Source organism: Pogoniulus pusillus, chromosome 25 (genome assembly GCF_015220805.1).
Source record: "Pogoniulus pusillus isolate bPogPus1 chromosome 25, bPogPus1.pri, whole genome shotgun sequence".
In the NCBI taxonomy this organism is placed as follows: Eukaryota; Metazoa; Chordata; class Aves; order Piciformes; family Lybiidae; genus Pogoniulus; species Pogoniulus pusillus.
The window spans coordinates 18,504,535-18,530,639 of NC_087288.1; the positions used below are offsets into that span (position 1 = coordinate 18,504,535).

Sequence of the window (26,105 nt, forward strand, 5' to 3'; positions counted from 1 at the left end):
TGGCCATTCCAAAGCAGTTTGGGAGCAGAATGCATCCCTCAGAGGTTGTGCTTCCAAGCCAGGCAGCCAGCACAGCAGCTGGCCCCAGACCTCGGTGGACAGCCCCCAGCAGCGATGGCTGCAGGCAGGAGCAGCCTGCGGTACCTGCATCCCCACGTCCAGGTCTCTGCTCTCCAGGAGGTAGCTGATGAGTGAGGCCTCCCCACTCAGCTTCACCTCGTAGCTGGGGCCTCCCTGCACCTTGCAGAGGGCCCTGGCAGAGGCCACGATGTTGGGGTGGCCAAAGAAGCTGAAGGTGACCTGCTGGCTCTGGCCCGGCTGCAGGACCCCGTGCAGCGGCAAGACATCGAACACCTGCAGTGGGGAGCAGAGGGGCAGGTGGTGAGCATGAAGAAGAGCAGCCATGGCCTGGGGCAGAGGGCAGACCTGCCTGCAGGGGCCCCCAGCACAGGCAAAGTCATCCTGACCTCATCCTGCAGCCACTCCAGGCACCAGAGAAGATGCCATGCTTTCCCAAGCTCACCAATGAATGCATTAATTAATGCACCACACTAAAGTCATTTGGCAGCTCTCCTGGCAGGATGAAATTCTCACTGCTGCACAGCTTGGCTTTAAAACCTTTCTTCCTGCCTGCACAGCCACAGCAGCTGCTGGGCTGAGAGTCCTTGGAGCCAAGGGGCCCCTCCAGGCCAGCTCCTCTGGCTCCCGATGCTCCTCGCTCTCATTTGCTCTCTGCTGTCTCACCAGAAGCTACAGCAGCAGCTCCTGGCAAATGCCCTCTCCACTCATCAGGAGTGACAAAGGTGCTGAGGGCCACCAGTGGCAGTCACGGCTACAGACCTGCTGTCACACTGCAAAGCTGGAAGCCAGGCACAGTCCCACTTACCTCCTCCAACCCCAACCGCTGGGGCTCTGTCTCCTTCAGACCCACGAACTCCCTGATGCCAGTGTGGCTGGGAGCTGCCACAGCACCTTCCACAGCATCTCCCACGGGACTGGGCAGCAGCAGCAGCTGCAAAACAAGCACCGTGGGCTGCAGGGAGCAAGAGGCTGCTCTGGCTGAGACCACTCTGCTGCAGGCTCCACCACCTCCTCAAGCCAGGGACAGCTGAGATGGCAGCAAATCTAGTCCATGGCAGCTGCTGAGGGTGGCCCCAAGCCCACCCACACAGGAGGTGTGGGCTCCACCTTCACTTCCTACATGCAAGCTTGCAGCAGCAAGCTGAGAGTGCTGGCAGAGAGCTCCAAGGGGCATTCTGCGCCCTCAAGCCAGTCCAGCTTTGCTCCCTCCTGCCCAAAGGACATGTGGAGAGCCTCCTGCCTGGACAGCTTAGCTTCTCCACAGCCAAAGCAGGAAGACAGCTGCCAGTGTGACTGCCCAGAGCAGTCAGTGGAGCACTGAGGAAAGGCTTGGCCCAGCTCTCCAGTGTCAGATGCTGCTTTGGGTTTGTGCCGTGCACTCATCGCTGCTGCAGAGCTGAGGATCTCCATCAGCTCATTATTCTCCAGACACCTTCCTGCAGAAGGCAGCTGAGATGTTGCCAGACCTCAGGGAAGGCAGGGATGTGCAGATGGGTGGGGCTGAGAAGGTGGCCCATGGGCATCAGTGCTTGCCTTGCCTTGATCCAGAAGGCAGCTCAAAGCCTTCCCACCAGCATGCAGACAAAAGCCTCATCTGACACTAGCAAACGACCCCACCCAAATGAGCCCAAACTCTACAGAGCTCATCAGGAGCTGAGGGAGGCTTCTCCAAGTCAGACTCTCCTGTTTGCCCCTCGCCATGAGCCCTGTGCCCAGCTGCTGGCCATGCTGCCCATGCTGCTCTTGGAGCAGGTGGCTGCAGGGCATCAGAAGGGAGGGTGGCACCGAGACAGCTCCACGGGCAAAGTGGGAGGCAACACAAGGAGCAGGTGTCCCAGGAAATCTACCTCTGCTTCCAGGGACTCATCGGCATCTGCTGGCTCCTGGGCAGGATCCCCCACTGCCCCCAGGGCTTGGGCTGGCTCCTCCACACCTGCAGCCCTGCAGCTGCTCCCCGGAGACACCGAGCGCTGCCAGCAGGCTGCCTCCTGCTGCGCTGCCTGGGCTGGAAGGCTGCAGCTGGAACAGAAGAGCTCTGTGAGCAGGGACTGCAGGGCCAGGGAGGGCAGACTGCCCCAGCAGCTCCTCACTGGGCACTGCTGCTCTCAGCTCAGCAAGGGCTCTGGCCCAGCAGCTCCAGACCAGGATGGTCAAAGCCTGGGGCTGCTGAGAGGTAAGCTTGGCACAGCAGCGCTGCGGGCACCTGGCTGCAGGCAGACAGGGAAGAGGCCAGGGCTGGGTGCCCTGTGAGGAGGCAGAAAGGGCACCAGGAAAGGAAAGCAGACACACACTGTGCAAAAATGCAGACTGAGGAGCAAAGGGACGGAGCCCAGCAGAGACCTTCAGGTGCCCTTTCAGTACTTAGTGGCCTACAAGGAAGCTGGGAACAGACTTCTGAGCAGGGCTGCTTGTGACAAGACAAGGGGAGGTGATTTGAACTTGTAGAGAGAGATTCAGAGCAGATACCAGCAAGACAGTTTTGCTGCTGAGGACAGTGAGACACTGGCCCAGGTTGCCTGAGTAGGTGAGAGATACCCACCCCTGGAACCAGTCCAGCTCAGGGGAAGGTGGAACAGAAGCTAACAGACATGTGGCAATCAGGAGACGATTGAGCCCTCAACCTCTGTCCTGTCACTGCAAACCCCCTAAGTTCTGGGGCTCTGTCTCTAAAGAGACAAGGAGAAGAGCAGCTGGAGCCTGGAGAGAGAGGAGCAGCCCCAGAGGGCATCTTCTCATAGCTCAGCAAGAGCTAAGGGCTGAGGGGCAAGAGGACCCTGCGGTGTGGCAGTAGCAGAGCAGAACTTTGCTTGGGCTGGCACAGAAGTGGCCTCTGCTTTCCTGAAGGGAGAGGCTCTTGCAGTAGGGGCTGGGTGCTAGGCAGGCTTCACCTCTCAGTTGCCAGTCTAGCACCTTGACAGCAAAGAAGTTTCTCTTCTTGTTCAGCTGCAGCCTCCTGGCTTCCAGTTTGTGCTCATTGCCCCTTGTCCTGTCCCTGGGCACCACTGATGAGAGCCTGGGCACAGCCTCTTACTCCACCCCCTGCCCTTTAGCTCCTGCTGAGCACCGATCAGATCCCCTCTGGAGCTGCTCTTCTCCAGGCTCAAGAGCTGCAGGGCTCTCAGCCTTTGCTCCTCACAGAGGTCCAGGCCCCTCAGCAGCTTTACAGCCTCCCTGGGACTCTCCCCAGCAGGTCCCTTTCTCCCCTGAGCTGGGCAGACAGCACTGGACACAGCGTTCGGGGGGCACTACCTGTCTGGGCTCTTAGCACTGAAATGACACCAGCTGGGGCTGGCAGGGAAGGCACAGAGGTCACAATTTGTATCTGTGTGTGCCAGGGCCCAAGCATGGCTTGGGAGCTGCAGAGACAAAGCAGCACTCGAGGTTATGGCTACAGCCAAAGTGTTGGCAGTCACTCAGAGCCTCAGCTGGGTGGCAGAAGGGGGTCTGCTGCCCAGCACTAAAGTGCTGCAGGACACCTATGCCCTGAGCAGCCAGCCTGAGCACAGCTGGAGGGGTTGCTCCCACCAGGGCAAAGTGAAAGACATTGGTCAGAGCCCGGGGAAACAACCTTGCTCTTTGCAAAGCAGGAGCAGGACAGCAGGAAGAAGAGCTTCAAAGAGAGGGCAAGAGCTTCAAGGAGAGGGCAGAGGTGGCCATACCTCAGCTGGCTGCCCTGGCTGGCTGGCAGCAGCAGCCAGCAGTAGGACACAGGCAGAGGGCTGCAGTTGGTCATCTCCAGGCTGTGCACAGCTGCAGTGTGGTTCAGGATGCAGCCAAAGTCCACAGCCCTGCTCTGGAACTGCAGGCTGGGGACTTCTCCCCGCACCAGCACCTGCTCCTCATGAGGGTGCTCAAGGAACTTGATTGTCAGAGGCTGCTCCATCTGCCAGGCACTCAAACCCTCTTCCAAAGCAGGGTTAAAGCTGATGGAGAGCTGAAGCTCCTCCCCTGCCTCCAGCTTCAGGGGCTGCAAGGAGATGAAGAGCGTCCAGCCCCCTGGGATAACATCCCCAGCTCTCACACACCAACCACGGCAGTGCTGCAAGCAGGACCCCAGCAGGGCCTTCCTGGGCAAACCCCACACTGCTGCTGCCTCAGCCCACCCCAGGTTGCAGCAGAGGCACCAAACGCCCTCCCACAGCACCTCTCTGGCAGCCCAAGGCCCTTTGCCCTGACTCCAGAGGCACTCTCTGCTCCTCACAGCACGGGGGGCACAGCACCACAGCCTCGGCCTGGCAGGGGCTGGGCACTGGCACAGCACAGCAGCGGTGGCCATGCCCACACCAACACCTGTCTGGCACAGCATGTGCCCAACACCTGCCACTGACAAGGGGGCAGGCAGTGGCTGCAGAAGCATCCTCAGCCTTCTCAAAGGCAGAGCTGCCCTTGGAGCGAGCAAGCTGCTGCTGAGGAGCAGCCGCACAGCTGAGGGGGGCTGCTGCCAAGCTGGGAGGGTTTCCAGCACACAGCTTTCCTCCATAGCTTGCTCCAAAGTGGCCTGAGCCCTTCTGCTCACATTGTAGAGACAGGGCTCTGAAAGGAGGCTGCAACAAGGTGGGAGTCAGCCTCTTCTCCCAAAGTACGAGCCACAGGACAAGAGCAAAGGGCCTGAAATTGCCCCAGGGGAGGCTTAGGTTGGATGCCAGGAAGGAGTTCTTCCTCCACAGGCTTGTCAAGGCCTAGCCCAGGGCAGTGGTGGAGTCTCCATCCTTGGAGGGATTGCAGAGTCATGGAGCTACAGTGCTGAAGGCCATGCTTTAGTGGTGACCTGGCAGTGCTGAGTTATCAGCTGCCCTGGATGATTTGAAAGGTCTCTTCCAACCCAACCCATCCCATGGCTCTGTTCCCAATGCAGAGGAGATCTCCTTTCCTCCAGCAGGTTCTTTCAAAGCTGATGCAGCTCAGGCCAGCCCACTGCTGACTGCACAGAACAAAGCTCTCTCCTGGAGGCCCTCCCAACAGCAGCACAGCACCACACTCCTCCCTCTTCATAGCCCAGCAGCAGGAGGGCCCAGGGCTGCTCACCTGAGCCCCAGCAGGAAGGGGCTGCCGCTCCACGTCGCAGATGGAGAAGGGCTGCCCCAAGGACAGCACCATGCTGAGGGGCAGGGGGCAGACGTTCTTCAGAGAGAGAGCCTGCTCCTGAGGAGTCAGCACATCCCCTGCTTGCTGCAACAACAGCAGACAAGGATCAACTGACCTCAAGTGCCCATGGACCTCCTTCCCCTTGGGACACCTTTCAGAGCCTGCAGCCCCCAGAGCTCACAACAGCTCCTCCATACTCTCTGGATTCCTTTCTATGCCTCAGGAAGGTCCTTCTCTAAGCACAGAAGATGCTGCTCGTGGCTACAAAGCACAGCACTGCCCAGGGCACAGGGGAACAGGACCCCGAGGAAAGGCAGCTGCCACAAAGAGATCAAGCTCAGAACGGGAGCCCAGAGTGGCAGACTCCAGCTGTGTGGTTTCCAGTCAGCTACCCTCATTCCTCTAGGGGCCTCCTAAAAGCAGAAGAGAGCTGCTGGGGCTGCTCCTGGGAGCAGCCAGCAATGATCTCAGAGCTAATGGCAAAAGCTTGGTCCTGCTGCAAGCCACAGGCAAAACCCCGGGGGCTTGGAGCAGCTCTTTCCCCTCCTCCTCTGAAGCCAAGCATGCCCAGCCCACAGCTTCCAGTCAGCAGCTGGAGACTCACCTTCTCCACCCTGAAAGTGAGGGCTCTGGAGGACATCTGCAGAGCAGGAGCAACAAACTGGCAGCTGAGGGCCACTTGCATGATCTTGTTCTTCCTGCCCTCACTGCCCACTACAGAGTGGCACAGCAGCTGCTCCCTCACCACCTGCATGGAGAAGCCACATGGCACCTGAGGGCTGCCAGCAGGGTGGCCACAAGACAACCCACACTTGGCAGCCACCAGCCATGGCCTCTGGCACTGCCCTGCACAGCCCCAGAGAGAAGGGCTGAAGGCAGCAAACTCTGCCTCGGAAGCTCAGTGGAAATGCTTCCTGAGGAGGAAGGAGCCCTGCAGCAGTACAGCCGAGGCCTGGCCTGCTGGGAGGCAGCTCTGCAGACAAGGAGCTGGCAGTGCTGTTGGAGAACAAGTTGCCCACAGCCTGCAGTGTGCCCTCGTGTCCCAGAAGGCCAATGGCATTTGGTCAGGCACTGGAATGAGCTGCCCAGGGAGGTGGTTGAGTCACCCACCCAGGATGTGTTTAAGGGTCATTTGGATGGGATGCTTGGGGAGATGGCTTCAGGTGAATCTTGTAGAGTAGGGTTATAGGCTGGGCTTGGTGATCCTGAGGGGCTCTGCCAAGCTGCATGTGTCTGTGATTCTGTGACATGAAGGAGAGGGTGGCCAGCAGGGTCTCCTCCCCCTCTATCCTGCCCTAGTGAGGCCACAGCTGGGTCCAGTTCTGGGCTGCCCAGCTCAAAAGGGACAGGGAACTGCTGGAGAGAGGCCAGGGGAGGCCACAAAGATGCTGAGAGTCCTGGAGCATCTCTGTGAGGAGGAGAGGCTGAGAGCCCTGGGGCTGTCAAGCCTGGGGAAGAGCAGAATCACACAGAATGGTCCAAGTTGGAAGGAACCTCCAAAGGTCATCCAGTCCAAGCCCCTCAAAGCAGAGCAGCCCCAGAGGGGACCTTCTCAATGCTCAGCAAGATCTAAAGGGTGGAGGGCAAGAGGATGGAGCCAGTGGCAGGACAAGGGGCACAAACAGGAAGCCAGGAAGAGAAAATTCTTCTCTGTGAGAGTGCTGGAGGCCTGGGGCAGGCTGCCCAGAGAGGCTGTGGAGTCTCCTCTGCAGAGACTCAAACTCCCCAGACACTGGGATCCTGGGCAAGCTGCTGTGGGTGACCCTGCTTAGCAGGGGGGTTGGGCTGGATGATCTCCAGAGCTCCCTTCCAACCTCCACCATGCTGGGATTCTGTGACCCATGGGAAACTCCCCCCAGCCACCTGCCTTCAGGTGAAGGAGGGATCACTGCCCCCTAGAATGCCCCCTGCCCTCTGCTGTTCTGAACAGAGACTTCCCCAAGACTCATCTGCCTTACATTTCCCAGGAAAGCCTTCTGCTCCAGCTGGATGGGCTCACTTCCAAGACTTGTTCCTGACAGCTCCTGGCTTCACTTCCCCACAGGATTCCCTTCACTGCTCACTCTTCCCTTTGCTACAACACCACAATCCAACTCCTCCTCACAGCTCTTGGCTGTGATTGTAGGGCCAGGCAGGCACAGCTCAGCTCACAGATCCCCTGCCAGCTTCCCAGGAGGACATTCTCACCACTGCACTCAACAGCTCAGTGCCTTCTGCTCCTCTTCAGCAAAGCCTTTGGGCTCACAACTGCACAGGGGCAGCCCCATCACAGGCAGCCAACTGAGCAATGCAGCCTTTCCCAACCTACTCTTGAGGCAACCCTTCCAAATGGGAGGAGCAGCAGCAGCTTCATCCAGAGCTGTGCCACAGTGAATCACAGAGAATCATGGAATGGGTTGGAAGAGACCATTCAGGTCATTTAGTCCAATCCCTCTGCAGTCAGCAGGGACATCTGCTCAGAGCCCCACACAACCTGACCTGCAGTGGTTCAGGTTGGAGAATTCACTGCAACCTCTGTGCTCCTGGAGCTGAGGAATGTCCAACAGGGTGCAGCTCCTCTGCAGAGCTGGATGCCCCTGGAAAGAAGGCTCCAGGGAGGAGAAGATGCAGTGACCCTCCCAAGGGTGCTGGCAAGACATGGCTGCCCTCGGGACCCCGGGGCTGCCTGAGAGCCTAGGGCAAGCTGTCCTGGGGACAGTGACACAAACTGAGCTGTCAGGTCCAGTGGTCCCTGGGAACAGTTTCCCACGGGGATGAACGTCCCTGGTCACCAGAGCTGGCATGCTGGGCTCCTTCCTCTCCTCCATCTCTCTCTCTGCAGAGCAGCTGCTCCAGCGGCTCCAGCCGCTGCCTCCTCTCACAGGGCCTCTGACTTGCTGCTTCCCCCAGCCATGGGCAACCTGCCCTCCTGAGCTCCTTTCTGCCTCTGCTCCTAGGCTAAATCTCACTTCTTTGCTCTGCCCTTCCCTTCTCTCTCAGCATGGGGCACCTTGGCACTGCCCAAGCAGCAGCTGCCTTCAGCCTCTGTTTAGCCAGCGGTAAGTCAATTGGAGGATGGAACCCAAAGAAGCCTCAGCAGCTGATGGTGAACAGCAAGAACTGCAGCTGGCACTGCCACAGGCAACCTGTGGCCTTCAAACGACTCTCAGGCAAATGGCAGGGGGCTGCAAGACAGATGGTCTGATGGGAAGGCTCAGCCCTTGGGAGAGACCTCACCTGGGCAGTGCTGGAGAAGCCTTCCAGAGTCAGCTCCATTGTCTGGCCCGGGGCCAGCTCCATCCTCATGGGCCGAGGCCGAAACACAGGGCAGGCAGCTGTGGGGCTCTGCTGGCAAGCTTTGCCCCGGGAGCTGCTGGGGGCAGGGAGGTGCTGGCGCTGGCCAGGCTGGCAGCCCCCTGCCGTGCTCCAGTAGAGCCGCTGGGTGCGGCGCCCATGGTTGCTGACCTTGAAGCTGTAGCAGCAGGGAACCAGGCTGCAAAAGGAGCAGAGGTGGAGACCATCAGGGGAGCTGCTGCTGCCCAGCACTCACCCAGCTGCTGCTGCTGCTGCTGCCTGACCACACACCTGGCAAGGGAACCACCTCGGAAACACTGACCTAGCTCAGAGCTTTGGCAACAGCCAGCCCTTGGCTGCCCCTCAGCTTCTTCTCCGCACCCAGCAGCCCCTGGAGCAGCTTGCAGCCATCTCCTCTGCTCCTCTCACTTGTTCCTTGGGAGAAGAGACCAACCCCCACCTGGCTCCAACCTCCTTCCAGGGAGAAAGGAGCTCTCCCATCAGCCGCCTCCACACCCAACACCCCCTGCCCCCTCAGCTGCTCCTCACCAGCCCTGCTCTCCAGACCCTTCACCAGCTTTGTTGCCCTTCCCTGGACCTGCTCCAGTCCCTCAAGGGCCTTCTTGGAGGCAGGGGCCCAAACCTGACCCCAGGCTCAAGGTGCACCCCCGCCGGTGCCCAGCACAGGGGCACAATCCCTGCCCTGCTCCTGCTGGGCTTCAGCGTGGACAATCCAGGTGGCTGCCCTGGCAGAGCACTGCACAAACTGTTCCTGGCCCAGCCCCTGGCAGCAGCAGCAGCTGAGGGCCCCTACCTGAAGCGAGTGCCCAGGCTGAGCTGCGGAGCCAAGGGTCTGTCAGTGACGATGGTGGTGCCGATGCCCAGGGCCCGCACGGGGATGCCATAGCCTCGGCTGTGCTCCACCTGCAGCTGCACCTCTGCCTGGAACTGCTGCGTGTCAGCCAGGTTCGCTGTGATGCACACGGACGCCTCCCCCTCGGGGGGGATCACTCCCTGCCGGGGCTCGATCCTCCAGCAGGAGCCTTTGCCAGCCTGCAAGACAAGGCAAGCACCAGCTGAGCCTGGCAGCCACGGCCCTGGGGCTCTTGTGGCCTGAAGGAGCAAAGAGCTGAGGCCAACGAACCACAAAGGCTTCACCTGCCTACAGCTGAGCTGGGGGCTGCAGGCAGCTCCTCTGCACCAGCTCACACACCCCCTGGGGCACCCTCCTCTCCCAGGCTCCCCTCATCACCCCTGTGTCACCCAGCCAAGGGACACTCATCCTCAAGAGGAGGCTCTGTCCTCCCCCAGGTTCTTTGCACTGAGGGCCCAAGGAAGCCACTTTCTCTCTCTTGGCTTCCCTGCAGTGATGGCTTTGCACAGAGGCTGAAGGCCAGAGGAAGCCAGGACTGACCTAACCCCACTGCAGCAGCCACTTGCCTGGGGGATGCTGCTGGCAGCCTGCAGGGCAACTGCAAAATCACTTCTTCAAAGCTCAACCCCAAAGTCTCCTTGTCTGGGGGGTAGCAGTGCTGCTCCCCAGCTCCTGAAGGACTGCAGCATTCTGGCTCCCACCCAGCAGCAGCTGCAGTCAGGGGCCCCAGGGCCCTCTGCTGTGCCAGCTGGGAAAGCCTCAGATAAAAACCAAGCCCCAGGTGGCCACAGAGCAGTTGCTGCCATTGAAAGCCTCTCCAGACACTCACCACCTCCGCCTGGAAGGATGCAGGGATCGGGCTCTGATTACAGAGCCGCAGAGTCCGGGAGGCATCCTGCAGAACCTGGATGCTGCCAAAATCCACCTCGCTGGGCTGCACGGAGACCACTGGGCCCTCTCCAATGCTCACCAAACAGACTTCCTGCTCCAGGAAGCAGGCAGGAGAGAGGAGAAAAAAACACATCAAGGGAAGTGGACAATGGTCAGACATCTCTGAGGCTGCTCCTGGGTGAGGCAGAGTCCTGCAAGCTGGTAGTGTTGGCAGCCTGAAGCAGAAGGCCTGGAGCAAGTGTGGGCTCTGGAGGGACCCCAGCTGAAAGCCACAAGCTGCTGCTGTCAGGGGAGAGGAGCTAGTCTGCCCAGCTGGCTGGCTCACCAGCAGCCTGCCTGCCCTGGGCCTGTTGCTAGCCCTGCTACTGCTCAGCCTTGCCCCAGACCACACTCCCTGACTTCTGCTGCTGCACAGCTGACACTTGGGCAGCAACTTCCTGAACGCTGCCAGAGCTATGGCTTGAGAAGCAGCCCAAGATGCCAGGCAAGCAGCTCTGCACAGGTCAACTTGGTGAGCTCTGCTTGGGGCTCTGGGGCAATCCTGGCCCAGCCTGAAGAACACAACTGGTGACAGCATTCCAGCAGCATTCTCTTGCCCATCTGAGACCCAGCAGTGGTGCTCCCGCAGAAGGGGCACAGAGCACTGCAGGGAGAATGTGGATCCCTTTGCTCCAGCACCTTCTCCCTTCATTCCAAACCCAGCCTTTGCTCCAGCAGCACTCTGGGCTGTCCCTGTGTGCTCCTCACCAAGAGCCCCAAGGAAGCAGTAGCTGCTGTTGCTTTCCTAAAAGCAGAGGACAAGAGCCAGGGGCGGGACTGGCTCTTGCCCCCATCTGCCATGTGCCCAGGGCAATGCTGTGTCACTCTGACCACCACCCAAGAGGACACCTCCCTACCTCTCCTCTGGCTGTCACCCAGTGCCAGGGATCCCTAGGGCACAGGTGCCCCTTGCCTTGCAAGAAGCCCTCTGCACTCCAGGCCCCAGCCAGCCCCGTGGCACAGAGCAGACCTCTCCTCCAGCACTCACCAGCCAGTGCCTTGGACGCCCAAAGACAGCCACACGGGCACGAGTCTCCTGCCTCCCTGGCACCAGTGCCTCCAGTGTCAGTGGCACCTCCACGGAGCTGTGAGGCTGAATAATGCCACAGGGCACAGGACTGGAGTACAGCACAGCAGCAGCCTTCTGGTGCTTCTGCAAGAGGCAGGATCACAGCTTGGGATGGGCTGGAAGGGACCTTTCCAGCTCACCCAGTCCAAGCCCCTGCAGTCAGCAGGGACATCTGCAACTGGATCAGGCTGCTCAGAGTCCCAACCAGCCTCACCTGGAACAGTTGCAAGGATGAGGCATATCCCAGCTCTCTGGGCAGGCTCTTACCACCCTCACTGTACAAAAACCTCTTCCTCTTATCTGGTCTAAATCTCCCTCTTTTAGCTCAAACCATCACCTCTTGCCCTGTCTCAACAAGTGCTGCTCAAAAGCTGTCCCCAGCTTGAAGCACTCAAGGCTGCCAGAAGCTCTCCCTGGAGCCTTCTCCTCTGCAGGCTGAACAAGCACAACTCTCCCAGCCTGGCCCCACAGCAGAGGGCTTCCAGCCCTGCCAGCATTGCTGTGGCCTCCTCTGGCCCTGCTCCAACAGGTCCCTGTCTGTGCTGTGGACTCCAGAACTGGCCTTAACATCGTGTGTGGGGTGTCTCAGCAAAGCACAGCAGAGGGTCAGAATCCCCTCCCCTGCCCCTGCTGCCCATGCTGCTGGGGAGCAGCCCAGGACACAGCTGGATCTGGGCTGGCAGCACTTGGTGCCAGTTTGTGTCCAGCTTTGCACCTCCACTACCCTCAAGTCCTTCTCCACAGGGCTGCTCTCCAGCCTGGCTTGATCCTGCCAATCAAAGGTTACTGCAGAGGAAGCCTGGAGAGCAATTCCAGCTCCTTAACATGTCCTTAGCAGCAGCAACTCACCAAAGAATTTCAAATCCCTGGCAGAAAGACACAAAGCAAGAAGCAAGCCTGAGGCATGGCCTCAGCAGCCTCAGGGGAGCCCAAAGCTGCTGCACTCACAAACATCCATGCTTGGGCTGCCAGAGCAGCTTCTCACAAGCCTCTGAGTTGTGCTGCATGCCAGCACCCAAAGCCCACAACAGAAACTGCTTCCCTAGGAGCTGAAATAGCTGCCTGAGGTTGGTGTGCAGGAAGGTTCCCATTCATCTGCTTCCTAAGGTTACATTCGGGTGGGTTCTTGTTCTCAGCAAAGCGGCAGGGGCTCACCCAAAGCCCTTTTCTCCCAGCCACAGCCCTGGCTGACACCTGAGGGCAGCAGGTGGGTGTGATGCCAACCTGAGGCAGCAGCCCGTAGCAGCCTGGCAGGTCGCTGTCGTTCACCAGGGTCAGCGTCTGTTGGGCAGGCAACTGCAGGTAGCAGTGTCCAAATGTCACCACCGGGTTGGGCACATGCAGAGCAGGAACCACACACCTGGGCACAGAGATGGACAAAGGGACTGAGGTGCTGGCAGAGGAGAGGCCTTCTTGGCTCCTCCCATGATGTGGAAGGCAGCAGAACACATCTGCTTGGGGCAGAGGGGCTGCAAGGTGCTGCCAGCAGCTTGGCCTGCATCAGCAATGGTGTGGCCAGCAGGAGCTTGGCAGGGATTGTCCCTCTGGACTCAGCACCTCTGAGGCCATGCCTCAAATCCTGACATCACTTTTGGGGCCCTCACTCCAAGGATTTGGAGCCACTGAGGGGCTGGAGGGAGTCCAGAGAAGGGCAGCCAAGCTGCTGAAAGGTCTGCAGAACAGGGCTGGGGAGGAGCAGCTGAGGGACCTGAGATGCTTCAGCATGGAGAAAAGGAGGCAGGGCAGAGCCCTTCTGGCTTTCTGCAGGTCCCTGAAAGGAGGCTGGAGCCAGGCAGGCACTGGGCTCTTCTCCCAAGGAACAAGTGGTAGGACAAGAGAAATGGCCCCAAGCTGTGCCAGAGGAGGCTCAGTGCTCATCAGCAACAGAAGTGCTGCACCCTTTAGGAAAAGGCTGAGTGCCAGGCCTGTCCATTCTGGGCAGCTGCTCCTCAGGATGCTGCTTTCAAAGCCTGCTGTTCCCATCTCTGGCTGGGCAGAGCCAGCTCAGGGAGCAAGGCTGCTCCTGGGTGCAGGAGGGGAGAGGAGGAGCTGCCAGGGAAGTGCTGCTACCTGGCTGTGAGGGGCAGTGACAGCAGCTCCTGGCCCACACCATCCACATCCACCACCAGTGCCAGCTCGTAGGTGCCCAGGCTGTTGGAGCACAGAGTGACCTGTGGGGAGAGGAGAACACCAGACACTTCAGCACTCCCACCTCTGGCCTCCTTCCATTCCCAAACCATGGCAAGCAAAGGCAGGACTTGGCCCTAGTTCTGCTGCTGCTGCTGCATGTGCAGAGCACAGGCTCTGGGTGCACCAAAAGGCTGCTGGCAGCAGCTGCTTGGAGCAAGGCCCTTGGCAGCACCCAGGCTGTGTGTGAGACAAATGCCAGCACCAGCAGAGCCCTCTTCTGCTCAGCACTGCACAACAGTGAAGGGAGCAGGCTTTGGTCTCCACTGCAGCAGCAGAAAGGCAGGGCAAAGCTGCAGGCTTCACCAGAACCTCTTCAGCTTTGCAGTGGGAAGCTGCTGCAGAGGCTTGGCCCAGCAGCACCTGCTCAGCTCACAGCTGCTGCAGCTTCTGCAGTGCCACTGGAGAGCACTGCAGCGAATCCAACTAGTTCTGCCCACAGGGCAGGAGAAATCAGAGCAGGGAGAGAAGCCAACTGCTTCCTCCAACCACATCTGTCTTTGGAGCAGCCAGCTGCTGTCCTCAGCCTTCCTCTGCCCAGCTGCAGTCAGAGGAATGGCCCTAAGCAGCACTCAAACCCTGAGCAGAGCCTTCTGGGCTTGAGCCTGTGGGACAGGAGCTGCAGCCTCTGACTGCAGAGCCCAAAGGCTGCTCCTCCAGGCGAGTCCCAGAGCAGCCCAGCCAGCAGCCCAGTGCTGCTGCAGGGAGCCTCCAGGCCTCATGCTCCAACCAGCAGCACTGCAGGCCTCTGCCAGAGCAGGCAAGCTTCAGCTCCAGCTGCTGCTGGAGCCCCTCGGGCCCACGGCTCCCTACCTGGATGTCCACAAAGCTCCGGGAGCGGATGGTGCCGCTGCAAGGGCTGATGGTGAACTCGCGGGGCCCCAAGCGCCTCCTGACTCTCTTCCTCCAGGAGGGGCCAGAGCTGTCCAGCACCTGCACAGCGCTGGGCACGCTGGGCTCTGCCCTGCCGTCCCCGGGCACACGCAGGGTGAAGGCCACGGGCACCAAGGAGGCGTTGGTGAGGCGACAGCACAGGCTCTGAGGAAAGCCTAGGAGAGAGGACACAGCTCTGCAGCTCTGCACCACTTCCCCCTGACTCCTGCTGCCAGTGTCCTGGCATCCAACTGATCTTGGCCTTTGACTTGCTGCACTCTCAGCTACAGCTGCTGGAGAAGCCAAGCCAGGGGCAGCTCTGCGCAGCAGCACCTGCCACTGCCACACCACAAGGAGCTTCCCAGCTGGCAGCAGTGTGCCCTCATGGCCCAGAAGGCTGTGATGCCTCTTGCTGTGTCTGCTCACAGGGGAAGCAAGAGGCACAGCAGGGATGGAGGGAGGGCAGGATGCAGCTCAGCAAAGGCCAGCAGTGCTCTTAGGAAGTCCAGCAGCACGAAAACAGAGAGGCATCCTGGCCAGGCTGAGCACAGCTCTTCAGGCAGCCCAGAACTGTTTGCCCTGCAAACTGGAGACCACTTCAGGAAAAAGCCTGAGACTGTGAGACTCAGGTGAAGAACCACAACCTGCACTGCAGTGCTCAGGCAGCAGAGCTGGGCTTCTGCTGGGCAAGAAGAAGGAGCCCAGGGCTCTGGGGCAGAGCTATCTCTTGGCCACATTACCTGGCAGGTGGCAGCAAGGGAGCCTCCCAGCACTAATGAACACCCCCCACACTGCAGCTCAGGCAGGGAAAGGCTGTCCAAGCCTGGCAACAACAACAGTTACCCACGGCAGCTACTGCCTAGCCCATGGCTTCAGCTGCCTTCTCCTGCAGTCCCACCCCCTGGGTGCTCCTGGCACTATCACAGCCATCCTGCTGCCAAGAACAGGGGCCTGGGGCTGATCACACCATGAGGGACACCACAAGACACTGCTTTGCCAGTCCTTTGGGCCTTTTGGATCTCAGCAGGGCACAACGTTGCCCAAGCAACCTGCAGCCCAGCTTTAACCCCCTGAAGGCTGCTCTGCAGGCCCACGAGTGCTGGAGGCTCTGAGGCTCCATTGCTGCTGCACAGAGCCCTCAGGCAGTGCTCCAAGCCCAGGGCACACTCACCGAAGGAGACGTCCCCAAACTGCAGGCAAGGGACATCGAAGTGCAGAGTGGGTGCAGTGACACAGCCCCTGTGAGGACACAGCAGAGGAGCTGCTGGCTCAGCTGCAGAGCACTGCAGAGCCTGCAGCCTGCACTGCTGCTGCCAGGGAGCAAAGCAGCTCTCCAAGCACAGAGGCCCTTACTCAACCTCGCACCTGATAGTTGAAGTCACAGGCTCAGGGCATCCTTCCACTTGGAAGACGAATTCTTCTGTGAAGGGCCCCAGGGTGGTGGCACAGAAGCAGATCTCGAGTTCCTGGAACTTCTCTGGCTGGACGAGGCCTTGACAGGGGGAAAAGGTGAAGCAGGAGCCTACAGCTGTAGCTGGAGGGACCAGGCTGAAGAAAGCATCGATGGCTCCTTTGTTGTGCAGGACCATCTGCAAGACAGGACATGGAAACATGTCAGGACCCTTCCTTCCTTCCTTCCAGGAGCCTGACTGGGGTCCTGGGCAAACACCTCACAGCTGCCAAAGGCAGAAGATGCTGCCTGCTGCTGCTGGGCAGAAGCCAAAGGGAACTTCTGCCTTTGGGCTTCTCATGCAGAGCAGCCACAGCTTCAGGGAATGAATCCTAGAATGAGTTGGCTTGGAAGGCACCTTCCAGATCATTCCATTTCAAGCCCCAGCCATGGGCAGGGACACCTCCTGCTCCATCAGCTGCACAAGGCCTCAGCAAACCTAGCCTTCAACACCTCCAGGGAGGGGGCATCCTTCACTTCCCTGGGCAGCCTGTGCCAGTGTCTCCCCACCCTCACTCTCAAGAGTGTCTTCCTCATCTCCTCTCTCAATCTGCCCTCCTCAAGCTTCAAGCTGTTCCCTCTCATCCTGGCACTCCCAGCACTCCTCAAAATCCCTCCCCAGCTCTCCTGGAACCTTTTCAGCTACCAGAAGGCTGCTCCAAGCTCTGCCTGGAGCCTTCTCTTCTCCAGGCTGAGCAGCCCCATCTCTCACAGCCTGCCCCCACAGAGAGCCCTCAGCCCAGGCCCTGCCAGCCCCTGGCACTCACCTTATAGCGGTTGGTTGATCCAGCAAACACCTGCCCAATGTCCAGCTGGTCAAGCTGGAAGCAGAGCCAGGGCCCTAAGCCTTCCCCTCGGATGTGCAGAGGCAGCCTGGCCTCACGGCCTGGGGACAGAGTTCCAATGCAGGGACTCAGGGAGTGCTCCAGGGGGAAAGGGACCTCTCAAGCTCCGCCAGCCTAAGCCCTCTACACTCAGCAGCAACAGCTGCAAGCAGAGCAGGTGGCTCTGAGCCCCAGGCAACCTGACCTCAAGTGCTTCCATGGAGGGGGCACCTACCCCCTCTCTGGCCAGCCTGGGCCAGGCTGCTCGCACCACCCTCAGGGCCAAGCACTCCAGAGGTGCAAGGAGCTCAGCCAAGTTGCTGAGAGGAACCAAGCAGCAAAACTAATTGAGCCAGGGGCCATGACTCTGGGACAGTTGCCCCCCTGCCAGCGCAGTGGAACAGCTGCTCTGACATGCTCCTCTGCCAACAGTGGCTGCAAGAGTGAAGCTCTTCTCCAGGCCCAGCAGGCTCTCTGTCAGGAGTAGGCTTCTCTCTCTAAACACACAGCACTTGCCCAGCTCTGCTTCCTCAAGCCCCAGAGCAGCTCAAGAGCTGTGTGCAGGCAGCTCTCCATTGCTCTGCAAGGCAAAACCTCTTCTGGCACAAGGCCTGCAGATCCAGCCCTGCTGCAAAGGCATTGACATCTTCCTCACCAGAGCAGAAGGCCCAGAGCCAGCAGCTCAGCACTGGCAGCTTTGGCCAGCAAGCCTCCCCTTGCCCAGCTCTGACAAGTGCAGCTGGGGGCAGGAAGGCACTTTGCTGACACAGCCCCTGGGCTAGCAGTGGTGGAGGGGACCTGGCCCAATTCCTGCACAAGTCCAAAGCTGATCCCTGGCATCTGTGCCAGCTGGCTTGGAGCAGGAAGGAAAGCAACAAAGCAGCAGGCTTGCTGCTTCCAGCACCCTCCAGAACAGGAGCTGGGCTGCTGGACCTCCATGGGCCCTTGAGGCAGCAAACCCATCAGGTTCCCCGGGTGAAGCCTGGCAGTGAGCTGCCACCCTTGAGACACAGCCTGAGCAGCACTCTGCAGAGACCCAGAGGAAGGACAAGGCAGCCTGGATTTGGCTGCAAGCACTTCCTGCCCCATGCCAGCACGGCAAAGCCACCACCTCTGGAAGGGCAGAGATGGGGTCACTCAGGGGGCAAGCACAGCGAGCCCTGAGCAATGCCAGCCTCAGAGCTGCCAGGGGACACTTCCCAGGCAGGGAGAAGCACCTGCTGGCCACAGATGGTCCTTTGCTGGGCACCCTGCACTCAGCAGGCTTCCCCAGCCAAGCTTTGCCAGCGTCTGGGCAGCAGGAGGAGATGCAGGGGCCGGGAGCACCTCTGAAACTCGTCTCCTACCAGCTCAGGAGCACCATGGGGCCCCCAGGCAATGAAAACTCCTCTGGGGCTTAGGGCCCACTCGAACTGCTTTCTTCTCTAGCTCCTTGGCCTTCACAGAGACCTCACAGCACAGCAAATGCTGGCAAAGCCATGGCAGGGAAAATAAGCCCTGCACTGCCTCCCATCTTCTGGCAGCAGTGAGCCTGAGCCAGTGCCCTGAGCCCTGCCCTTGCACAGCAGAGCAGCTGCAAGCCACAGGCACAGCAGGCACCTGCCCTGCTGGCTACTGACCCTTCCTAGCAGCCAGAGCAGCACCAAGGGCTGGAAGGTTGCTTGTGCCTGGCCTTCAGCACAGGGGAGAGACATGGCAGAAAGCAGCTGTACCTGAGATGTCACAGTAGAGCCTGGCCTCATAGGCTCTGGCTGCCCGGGGGCTGAAGATCACCTGGACTTCAGCTGATGACTTTGGCCACACATCTCCCTCCTACAAGAGAAGATGGCAGCAACTCATTGATCTCCACACCTGCCACAGCCCTGCAGCCTTTCTTCAGAGCACCCAGGCAGAGCCAGCAGCAAACACCACATGTGCTGGGCTGGGGGAGCAGACAGACACAGGAAGAGCTCTCAAGGGGAACCTGCTCCACCAGGGATGTAATTCTTGCAAACCCAAAGTCTGAGAAAGCTGCACAAGGCAGAAGGCAAGAGACACATGCAGCAGCCCACTGCCAGGTGCTTCTAGAGGGCAGTGTGGGACAGAGCCACTCAGGAAAGGTTTCCACGCACAGGGCTTGAGGCTCTCCAGCGTTACCTGGAGCAGCAGGACTCAGCACTGCGGGCAGCCAGACTGCTGCTCCTCACCAGCTCAAGAGCAGCTTCAGCTGCTTGTGAAGACACAGTTCAGCTGTCCCCAAGCAGGAGCCCTGGGACACACTCCCAAAGCAGGATGCTCCCAGTGCTGCTCGGCTCCTACCCTCTCCAGCAGCCCTGCAGCTCTCACGCAGCCTTTGTCCCGTCCTGCTGCTGCCAGCTGCTCTGCTGTGACAGGGCAGTTGTGCTGCTGCTGGCTCTCAGCCTTATGTGGGCTGCAGAAGAAGTTGACCTCCTGCCCTCACACCAAGCTCATTTCACCTCTTTGGAAAGACAGAAGAGCTTGGCATTCCTGCAGGCTTTACTCCCAGAGGAGAAAGGCTCTTGCCCTGCTCAGGCAGCAGCATTCTCCACCTCAGACCACGCAAAGCCTCCCACTCAGGGCTCTGCTTGGCTGCAGGACGTGGGCTTTGGCTCACACAAACAGAGCAGCAAAGGCTGTAGCTGCAGCAGCACCAAGAGCTGCAGCTCCCCCTCCAGCCCTCACATCTTCCCTCTCAGCACAGCCAGCTGGCAGCAGCGCCTGCCAAGGGACCTCCCCCAGGGAGGAGGAGGAGGAGGAGGGATGGGGGCCCTCAGCTCTGGCTTACCAGCGGCTCGATGCTGAAGATCCCCTCAGGGCACAGCAGGGAGTCTTCTTGTGCCTTCTCCCTCTGCTGCTGGAAGATGCGGGAGAGCCAGGAGCTGCGTCCTCGCAGCGCAGACTGCGGCCTCTGCTCCTCGGGGGGATGTGGCCTGAGCTGCTCCTGCCCCTGCCCCTGCAGCCTGCAGCAGAGACAAGCCCAGGAGACAATGGCAGCAGCAGCAGCACTTGCCAGAGGCTCTCGCAGAAGCGCTCCGGCAGGAACAGCAGCAGCACAGCAAGGGGCAGACCCGAGCCAGCGGCTCCCACCTCCATCCCATCAGCCCTGCTTCTGCACGGCCACTTTCACTCCATGCTTCCCAGCTCCCAGGGGCTTTGGCCAAGCCAGCAAGCCTCCAGACAGCCTGCCTGCCTCCAAGCCCCTGCCACAGCTGAGGGAGGCTCCAGCAACAACCTCAGAGGGCTCTTCCTCCCCTACAGCTGCTGCTGGGGGCTGCTCTTTGCACAGCAGCCAGCCACTGGGCAAGGAGAACCAGGGAGCAAAGGGAGCCAGGGGCTGCCCTGCAGGGCCTGCCTCACCCAACCATTATCAGCTTGACTTGCTCAGAAGCCCCTCAGGAGCACTCCAGCTGAAAGCACTTTCCTCATCAGCTCTGGCTTCAGGCTAACTCTAGATCCCTTCCTGCACCCAGGGCTGAAAAGTCCCCCCAGGCTCCCCCAGAGCCCCCAGGCTCCCCAGTGCATTGCCCAGCTCAGCCCCTGGGCTCCACCGTTCCTCTGCTGCCTGAGGTGGCAACTGCAAAGCTGCACCCAAGACACCCTTTGGAGCACCTGCCCCATCCCTCACCACCATGAACCCCAGGGCACTTCCAAGGCCTGTGCTGCTCCACCTTCCCTGCACCTCCCAACTCTGCTCAGCCTCTAAGGAAGGCTGCAAGTAGCTCCTGCTGCTGGCAACTGGGCCAGCACCAGGCACTTGGCAGCTGCAGCAGCTTGGCCTCAACCTTCTGGGCCCCTGAAGCGCTCTGCCCCGCACAGGGCTGGCACAGGAGCCTGCCAGCTTATGGCAGCTGCAGCAGCAGAAGCTGCAGGGAGTAACAGCAGAGTTGTGCTGCCTGCAGCTGTGCTCAGGGCTGCTCCTCAGTGCAGCCCAGCACTGAGCCTGGCCTCAGCATCATGGACCCTCTGGAGCCCACAGATCTCTAGAGCTTAGTGCTCGGTGGCTCCCACAAAGGCAATTTACTCTCTGAGGAAATGCAGGCCCTGCACTTGCTCCCCAAAACACCATCCTCAGCTGGAGTGGGGATGCAGCTGGAAAGGGAAGTGCTGAGCTCCAGTCAGCCTGGCACCCTGGGTGCTGGGGGGGCTTTACTGGCCTCAACCACTGCAAGGCACCAAGGGCCCTTGAGGCCACACCTGAGTGCCACCCTTGGGCAGGGATCTTCCTGCAGTGCAGCTTTCCAACCAACCTCTGCTTCTGCTGCCCATCCTCCTGCTGGGCAGAAGCCTTCCACTGGAAGTGAGCCAGCACATCACTGCCATTGTGGATGAGCAGGGTCCTGCGGGTGCACAGGGACAGGTAGGTCTGCTCCATGGTCAGGGAGCTCCTCTCCAGCCTGACGTCCACATCCACGGCTGTGCCACGGAGCCTGCTGTGAACAGCTTCTCCTGGAACAAAGCAGAGGGCAGGCTTTGCTCATCTCTCTGGCAAGCCAGAGGAGCATGTGGATCGTTTCTACAAACTCCAGGCACCTCCAGTGCTCCCTGCAGGGCTGAAGCACCACAGCAGCACCTAGGAGAGGACATGAGGCTGGACAGGAGCCATGGGAGGGATGGGCACAACCCAAAGCTCTCCCGCAGGCAGAGAACACACAGCCAAAGGGCACCCAGGAGAAAGTATCTGCTGCAGTATCACAGGAGTCCCCTGCTGAACCAAGGCCTGCAGCATCTGCAGGTCACACCTTCACTCCCTCACGGGACTGATGAGGCTGACACTTCTCCTGGAGCCTCAGCTTGGCTTCTCCTACCTTAAGGTGAACTTGACACCTATCCAAGCACCTCCTGCCTAATGCCAAGAGCCTTTTGGTCCTGAAGCTGCCAGGTGTGTGATAGAGATGGGGAGAGGACAATGCAGAAAAAGGCTCCCAGGCAAGGTGGGGGAGGAGCAGAGCACAGGACAGAGGTGTGCAAGAGCACTGCAGAGTCTGACGGAGACCTGCCCTCCTCCTGGCATGCCTCAGGCACAGCCCTGCCTGGGAACCAGACCTCACCCACTGCCCCGGGCAGCCAAGCTCCCTCCAGGTTCCTCCTGCCTCCACTCAGCAACTCCCAGCTGAACAGGACCCCAAAACTCTCCCTTCTGCTGGAGGGGATCCACTTGGAGAGCCCCTTGGCCCTTCTTGGAGGGAAAGCTGGGGCAGAGGAGGTGCACCTGGAGAGGGCATTCAGGTGCTGGGGACAACTGGGAGCGATGGGACACGATGTGACAGCAGGCTGCTGGGTGGAGAGCAGCCTGCTGACACCGAGGTGCCCCAGGGATGGAGCAGCACACAGCCACCCAGCACAGGCAGAGCAGAGACAGGCTCAGCCTTGGCCCCTCAGCTGCTCCCTGCGGAGCACTGAAACGTGCAGAGGTTTGGGAAGCAAAGGCCTGAGGAGGAGCAGCAGCAAAGGGAGCTGCAGGCGACTGTGCTGGCAGGAGCACAGCTGCAGCCAGGCAGTGCCCACCACTGACCTGTGTCCCAGCGCAGGCTGAGGGAGCCGCAGTGGTCCCCGCGCTGCAGCGGCAGGAAGCCCACGGTCACCTGCGCCGCCTCACCGGCACCCAGAGCTCCCGCGGAGGGGGCGGCGGAGAAGGGGCTGCGGCAGAGAGAGGGACACAGCAGAGCTGCTGCAGGCCTCTGGCACCACAGGCCTGCTGCAGGGCTCTGCTCTTCAGCTGCCCGCTGCAAGCAAGCAGCAGGCAAGGCACAGGCAGCAGAGCCACAGAGCCTTTGTGGCTGCAGGACACCTACCAGGGCAAGGCCAGCCCCGGTCCCACTGCCAGCTCACCACTGGGCACCACACCAAAGCCCTCCAGGGCTGGCAGGAGCTGTTTGCACTCACAGCTTGCCCCTGGCTCCCTGCCACCCACAAACCTCCCCTCAAGAGCTGCCAAGGTCAGGGCAGCTCCCGGCCCGCCGAGATGCCAGCCCCGAGAGCAGGCAGGGCCAGGCCAAGCCTGCAGAGCAGAGCAGCTGCTGAGCTCTCACCTCTGGGTGCTGATGCTGTACTGCGCCTCCCGCTCGCCCACGTTGCGCAGCAGCAGAGTCCTCTGGCTGCTGTGCTTGACCGGGCAGCTGGAGAAGTCCAGCTGCTGGGGGAGGTCCAGCACAGCCTGGGCACCCACGGCGCGGATGGGCACAGTGAACTCCTCCCTCTCGGTGGTGCAGCGCAGCTGGTGGCAGTAGCCCTGCGGGGACAGCGACAGTGCTGCAGGCAGTGCAGCCCCAGGGCAGGAGGAAAGCTGCTGGGCTCCGTCTTGCTGCCACTGGTGGGCACCGATGCAGTAGCCCCTGGGCAGCACGGCTGGCACAGGACTGGCAAGGTGCAGAGCAGAGCCCTCCCCTCTGCCCCACCTGCTCTCGCAGCAGCCCAGCAGCACCAGAGCACATTCTTGACACCTGGACGCTGAGGCAGCACAACTGAGCCACTGCAGCCCAGGGCTGACAGCCCCCAGAGCCCCTGCAGCCTGGCGAAGCACCGCTGAGAGCCCAGCTCTGCCACAGCACCAGCTCCAGCCCCAGCAACACGGGCACCTCCTGGAAGCTGGGCAGGGATGCTCAGGCACACTGCCAGCAGCAGTGGCTGTCGGGGGAGCTGCTGAAACCGGACACAGGCCTGGCCCGAAGGGCAGGCGAGTGCAGGCTCCCTGGGTGCTGCCCACCCCCTCCCACTGCACCACAGGGACAGGGCTGGGACACCCCCTGAGCTCTGGCTCCTCACTGCAAGACAGACTTTGAGGGGCTGCAGTGGCACCAGAGCAGGGCAATGCAGCTCATTGAAGGCTCTGCAGAAGAGGTCTGCTGAGCAGTGACTGAGGGAACTGGGCTCAGTCAGCCTGGAGGAGAGGACGCTGGGGAAGACATTCTGGCTCTCTCCAAGTCCCTGAGAGGAGGTTGGAGCCAGGGGGGAGTCAGCATCTCAGAACCCAGCCCAGCTGCCCTGCTCTGCAGCTCCTCAGAACCCAGCCCAGCTGCCCTGCTCTGCAGCTCCTCAGAACCCAGCCCAGCTGCCCTGCTCTGCAGCTGCACCTTCCCCTGAAGGCAGCAACCTCTGCACACCCCCAGCCTCACCTTGTTCTCCTCGGGGCTGAAAAGGATGCTGTAAGTAGAGACCATGCCAGGTGCTACTTTCTGCCACACATCCTTGGGGCCAACCAGCTTGAAGTAAGGGGAGCTCTCCAGGGTGACCTTCAGCCGCTGAGGAGCCTGCAGCAAAGACAGAAGCCAGGATTGTGTCACCAATCCTTTCCAAGGACAGTGGAGACCTTCTAGAGGACCTGGCTCTGGACGTGCTGTGCTTCTGCAAAGGGAAAGCAGAGAGCCAGAAAAACCCCAGCAAGACTGAATTAAGCTTAGCAGCAGCTCCAGGCAGCTCCTAAAGGCTTCCTCCTGCTCCTGCTCCATCACTCTCTTCCACTGCCCTTTCCAAACACCTCTCCTGGAGCTTTAGTGCCACTCCCTAGGACTTATGCCAGCATCAAGTGGAGAAGACAAGCCCTGAGCTTTGTCAGGGAGCTGCAGAAGCAGCTAAGCAGGCCGTGAGAGGCAAAGATGCCCTCCCAGAAACCAGGACTGAGCAAGGAGCCATCAGGACGTGGTGCACACTGCAGGCACAGCACGAGAAGGAAGAATGACTGCAGAGCCCTCAGCCCAGGGCTGTCAGCGGCAAGGCTGAGATGCCACCAACACATAGCCACAGCCAGAGACAGTGCCCAGAAGGGGCCCATTTCCAGCCCCCTGCAGAGGCCAAGGGCTAAGCCTCCACGTTGCAGCACTCACCCTGCCCTTGTTGCGCAGAGCCAGCAGCATTTCATACACCCGGTGGGGGACGCAGTGCCGAAAGACCACCTCTGCTGGGCAGGGCTCAAAGCAGCTCTGCTCCAGGGCAGCTGCGGGGAGCTGCAGCTGCAAGGAGAGCAGGGAGAGCTTCAGCTGCTGGCAGCAGCACTCACCAGCCAGCACCTGGGCACCCAGCCACGGGGAGGAGCTGGAGGCAGGCCTGGCACAAGCAGGCCCTCCCCAAGTGCCTCATGGAACAGCAAGGCAAAGGGCAGGAACAGGCTACCTTTGGCCAGGGGACACCACTGGAAGCTGGAAGCTTGGCACCTGGGGGCAGCTTTCTCTCTCCAGGATTGCCCCTCCTGGTGAGCAGGGGCAGCTTCCCCTCCTGGCTGCTGCCACACGTGAGGGGAAGTGGGGGCAGCTTCCCCTCCTGGGTGCTGCCCCTCTTGGTGAGCACAGGGGGCAGCCACAGCTCCCGACTGCTGCCCAGCCTCTGGGCGACCCGGGGCAGCCTCCTCTCCTCAGCCCTGCCCTGCTGCTGGATGATGCGGGGCAGGCTCGGCTCCATCCCCTCGGACATCTCCTGCAGGCAGGAGGAGGCAGTCAGCTAAACACACAGCACCAGCATCAGCCACACAAACTCCTCTGCTCAGGAAGGTTCCTCTTGTTCAAGTGCCACTCAGGAAGAATTTGTGCTCACAGCTCCTGGGCAGCCCTGCAAGCCCTTGAGCTACCTGCTGCAGGATTTCACACCAGAGCGCTCAGGAGCCACAGCAGAAGGCACAAGCTCTAACCAGGGGCTCTGTCCCATGAGCCTCTGCCTGATTTGATGGGGCAGGCCTGGGCATTGCTGCTCTTGGGGCATTTGTTCCCTCTTTAGTGTTGCTGGGCAGAGCCAGGGAGCTCTGATGAGGGCAGGGCAAGAGTGCTCAGAGATCCCCCAGCTCTGCCCTTGCCCAGCGCTGCCCAGCAGGACACTGTGCAGATGGCACTGCTGAGGGGGGCAGGGGAGAGCAGAAAAGCAGCCTTGTGCCAGGGCTGAGGAGCAGAGGAAGGCTCTAAGGCCGACTTCTCTCTTTCATTAGCACTTTGCTCTCTGGCCTGATCTCCCAGACCCCTCTGCAGAAGCAGACAGAGATGTCTCCTTGACACACCCCCAGCACCAGGGCATCTCCAGCCAGGGGAGCTGCAGGCAGCAAAGGGACATTTGTGGGTAGCAGGGAAGAATTGCCCTGCCCCCACTGCTGTTTGCAGGGCTGCAGCTGTGCTCCACACTGGATACCCCAGCATGGCGAGGCTTGCAAGGGACCTCTGGGGATCACCCAGTCCAAGCCCCTTGCAAAACCAGGATCATCCACAGCAGTTTGCCCAGGATCACAATGCCCAGGTGGCTTTGGAATCTCTCCAGAGAAGGAGACTCCACAACCTCTCTGTGCAGCCTGCTCCCGGCCTCCTCCTTGACCGCCTCCTTGAGCTACTTACAGTCACAGGCTCCTTGGCCTCTCTGCCTGGCTTCAGCTGCCATGGGGCTCCCACTGTGCCCTGGAGTCCCTCACGCCTTTGGGAGAGCCTCACGGAGCGATGGCTCTGCTCAGAGGCCATGGTTCAGCTCACCTGGAAGGAGCAGCAGCACAAC

The 26,105-nt window shown here is 60.5% G+C and overlaps 1 protein-coding gene across 1 annotated transcript in view; it reads right to left on the reverse strand.

Annotated features, from left to right (window-relative positions):
• LOC135186411 (hydrocephalus-inducing protein homolog) overlaps positions 1–25,037 on the reverse strand; it is a 60,346-nt gene extending 35,309 nt beyond the window's left edge. Inside the window, exons 1-25 of the mRNA XM_064164056.1 lie at positions 24,753–25,037; positions 24,467–24,649; positions 23,759–23,893; positions 22,676–22,875; positions 22,159–22,283; positions 20,890–21,092; positions 19,653–19,676; positions 19,432–19,593; positions 18,359–18,458; positions 16,590–16,708; positions 15,738–15,961; positions 15,544–15,611; positions 14,313–14,548; positions 13,383–13,483; positions 12,537–12,672; positions 11,232–11,396; positions 10,143–10,295; positions 9,254–9,492; positions 8,383–8,638; positions 5,771–5,914; positions 5,107–5,250; positions 3,540–4,048; positions 1,929–2,100; positions 887–1,012; positions 145–354 (exon numbers count right to left, since the gene is read on the reverse strand). Of these exons, the coding sequence (XP_064020126.1) occupies positions 145–354; positions 887–1,012; positions 1,929–2,100; positions 3,540–4,048; positions 5,107–5,250; positions 5,771–5,914; positions 8,383–8,638; positions 9,254–9,492; positions 10,143–10,295; positions 11,232–11,396; positions 12,537–12,672; positions 13,383–13,483; positions 14,313–14,548; positions 15,544–15,611; positions 15,738–15,961; positions 16,590–16,708; positions 18,359–18,458; positions 19,432–19,593; positions 19,653–19,676; positions 20,890–21,092; positions 22,159–22,283; positions 22,676–22,875; positions 23,759–23,893; positions 24,467–24,649; positions 24,753–25,037 (4,419 nt within the window). The remainder of the gene's footprint in view (positions 1–144; positions 355–886; positions 1,013–1,928; positions 2,101–3,539; positions 4,049–5,106; positions 5,251–5,770; positions 5,915–8,382; positions 8,639–9,253; positions 9,493–10,142; positions 10,296–11,231; positions 11,397–12,536; positions 12,673–13,382; positions 13,484–14,312; positions 14,549–15,543; positions 15,612–15,737; positions 15,962–16,589; positions 16,709–18,358; positions 18,459–19,431; positions 19,594–19,652; positions 19,677–20,889; positions 21,093–22,158; positions 22,284–22,675; positions 22,876–23,758; positions 23,894–24,466; positions 24,650–24,752) is intronic.
• Positions 25,038–26,105: the final 1,068 nt, after the last annotated feature.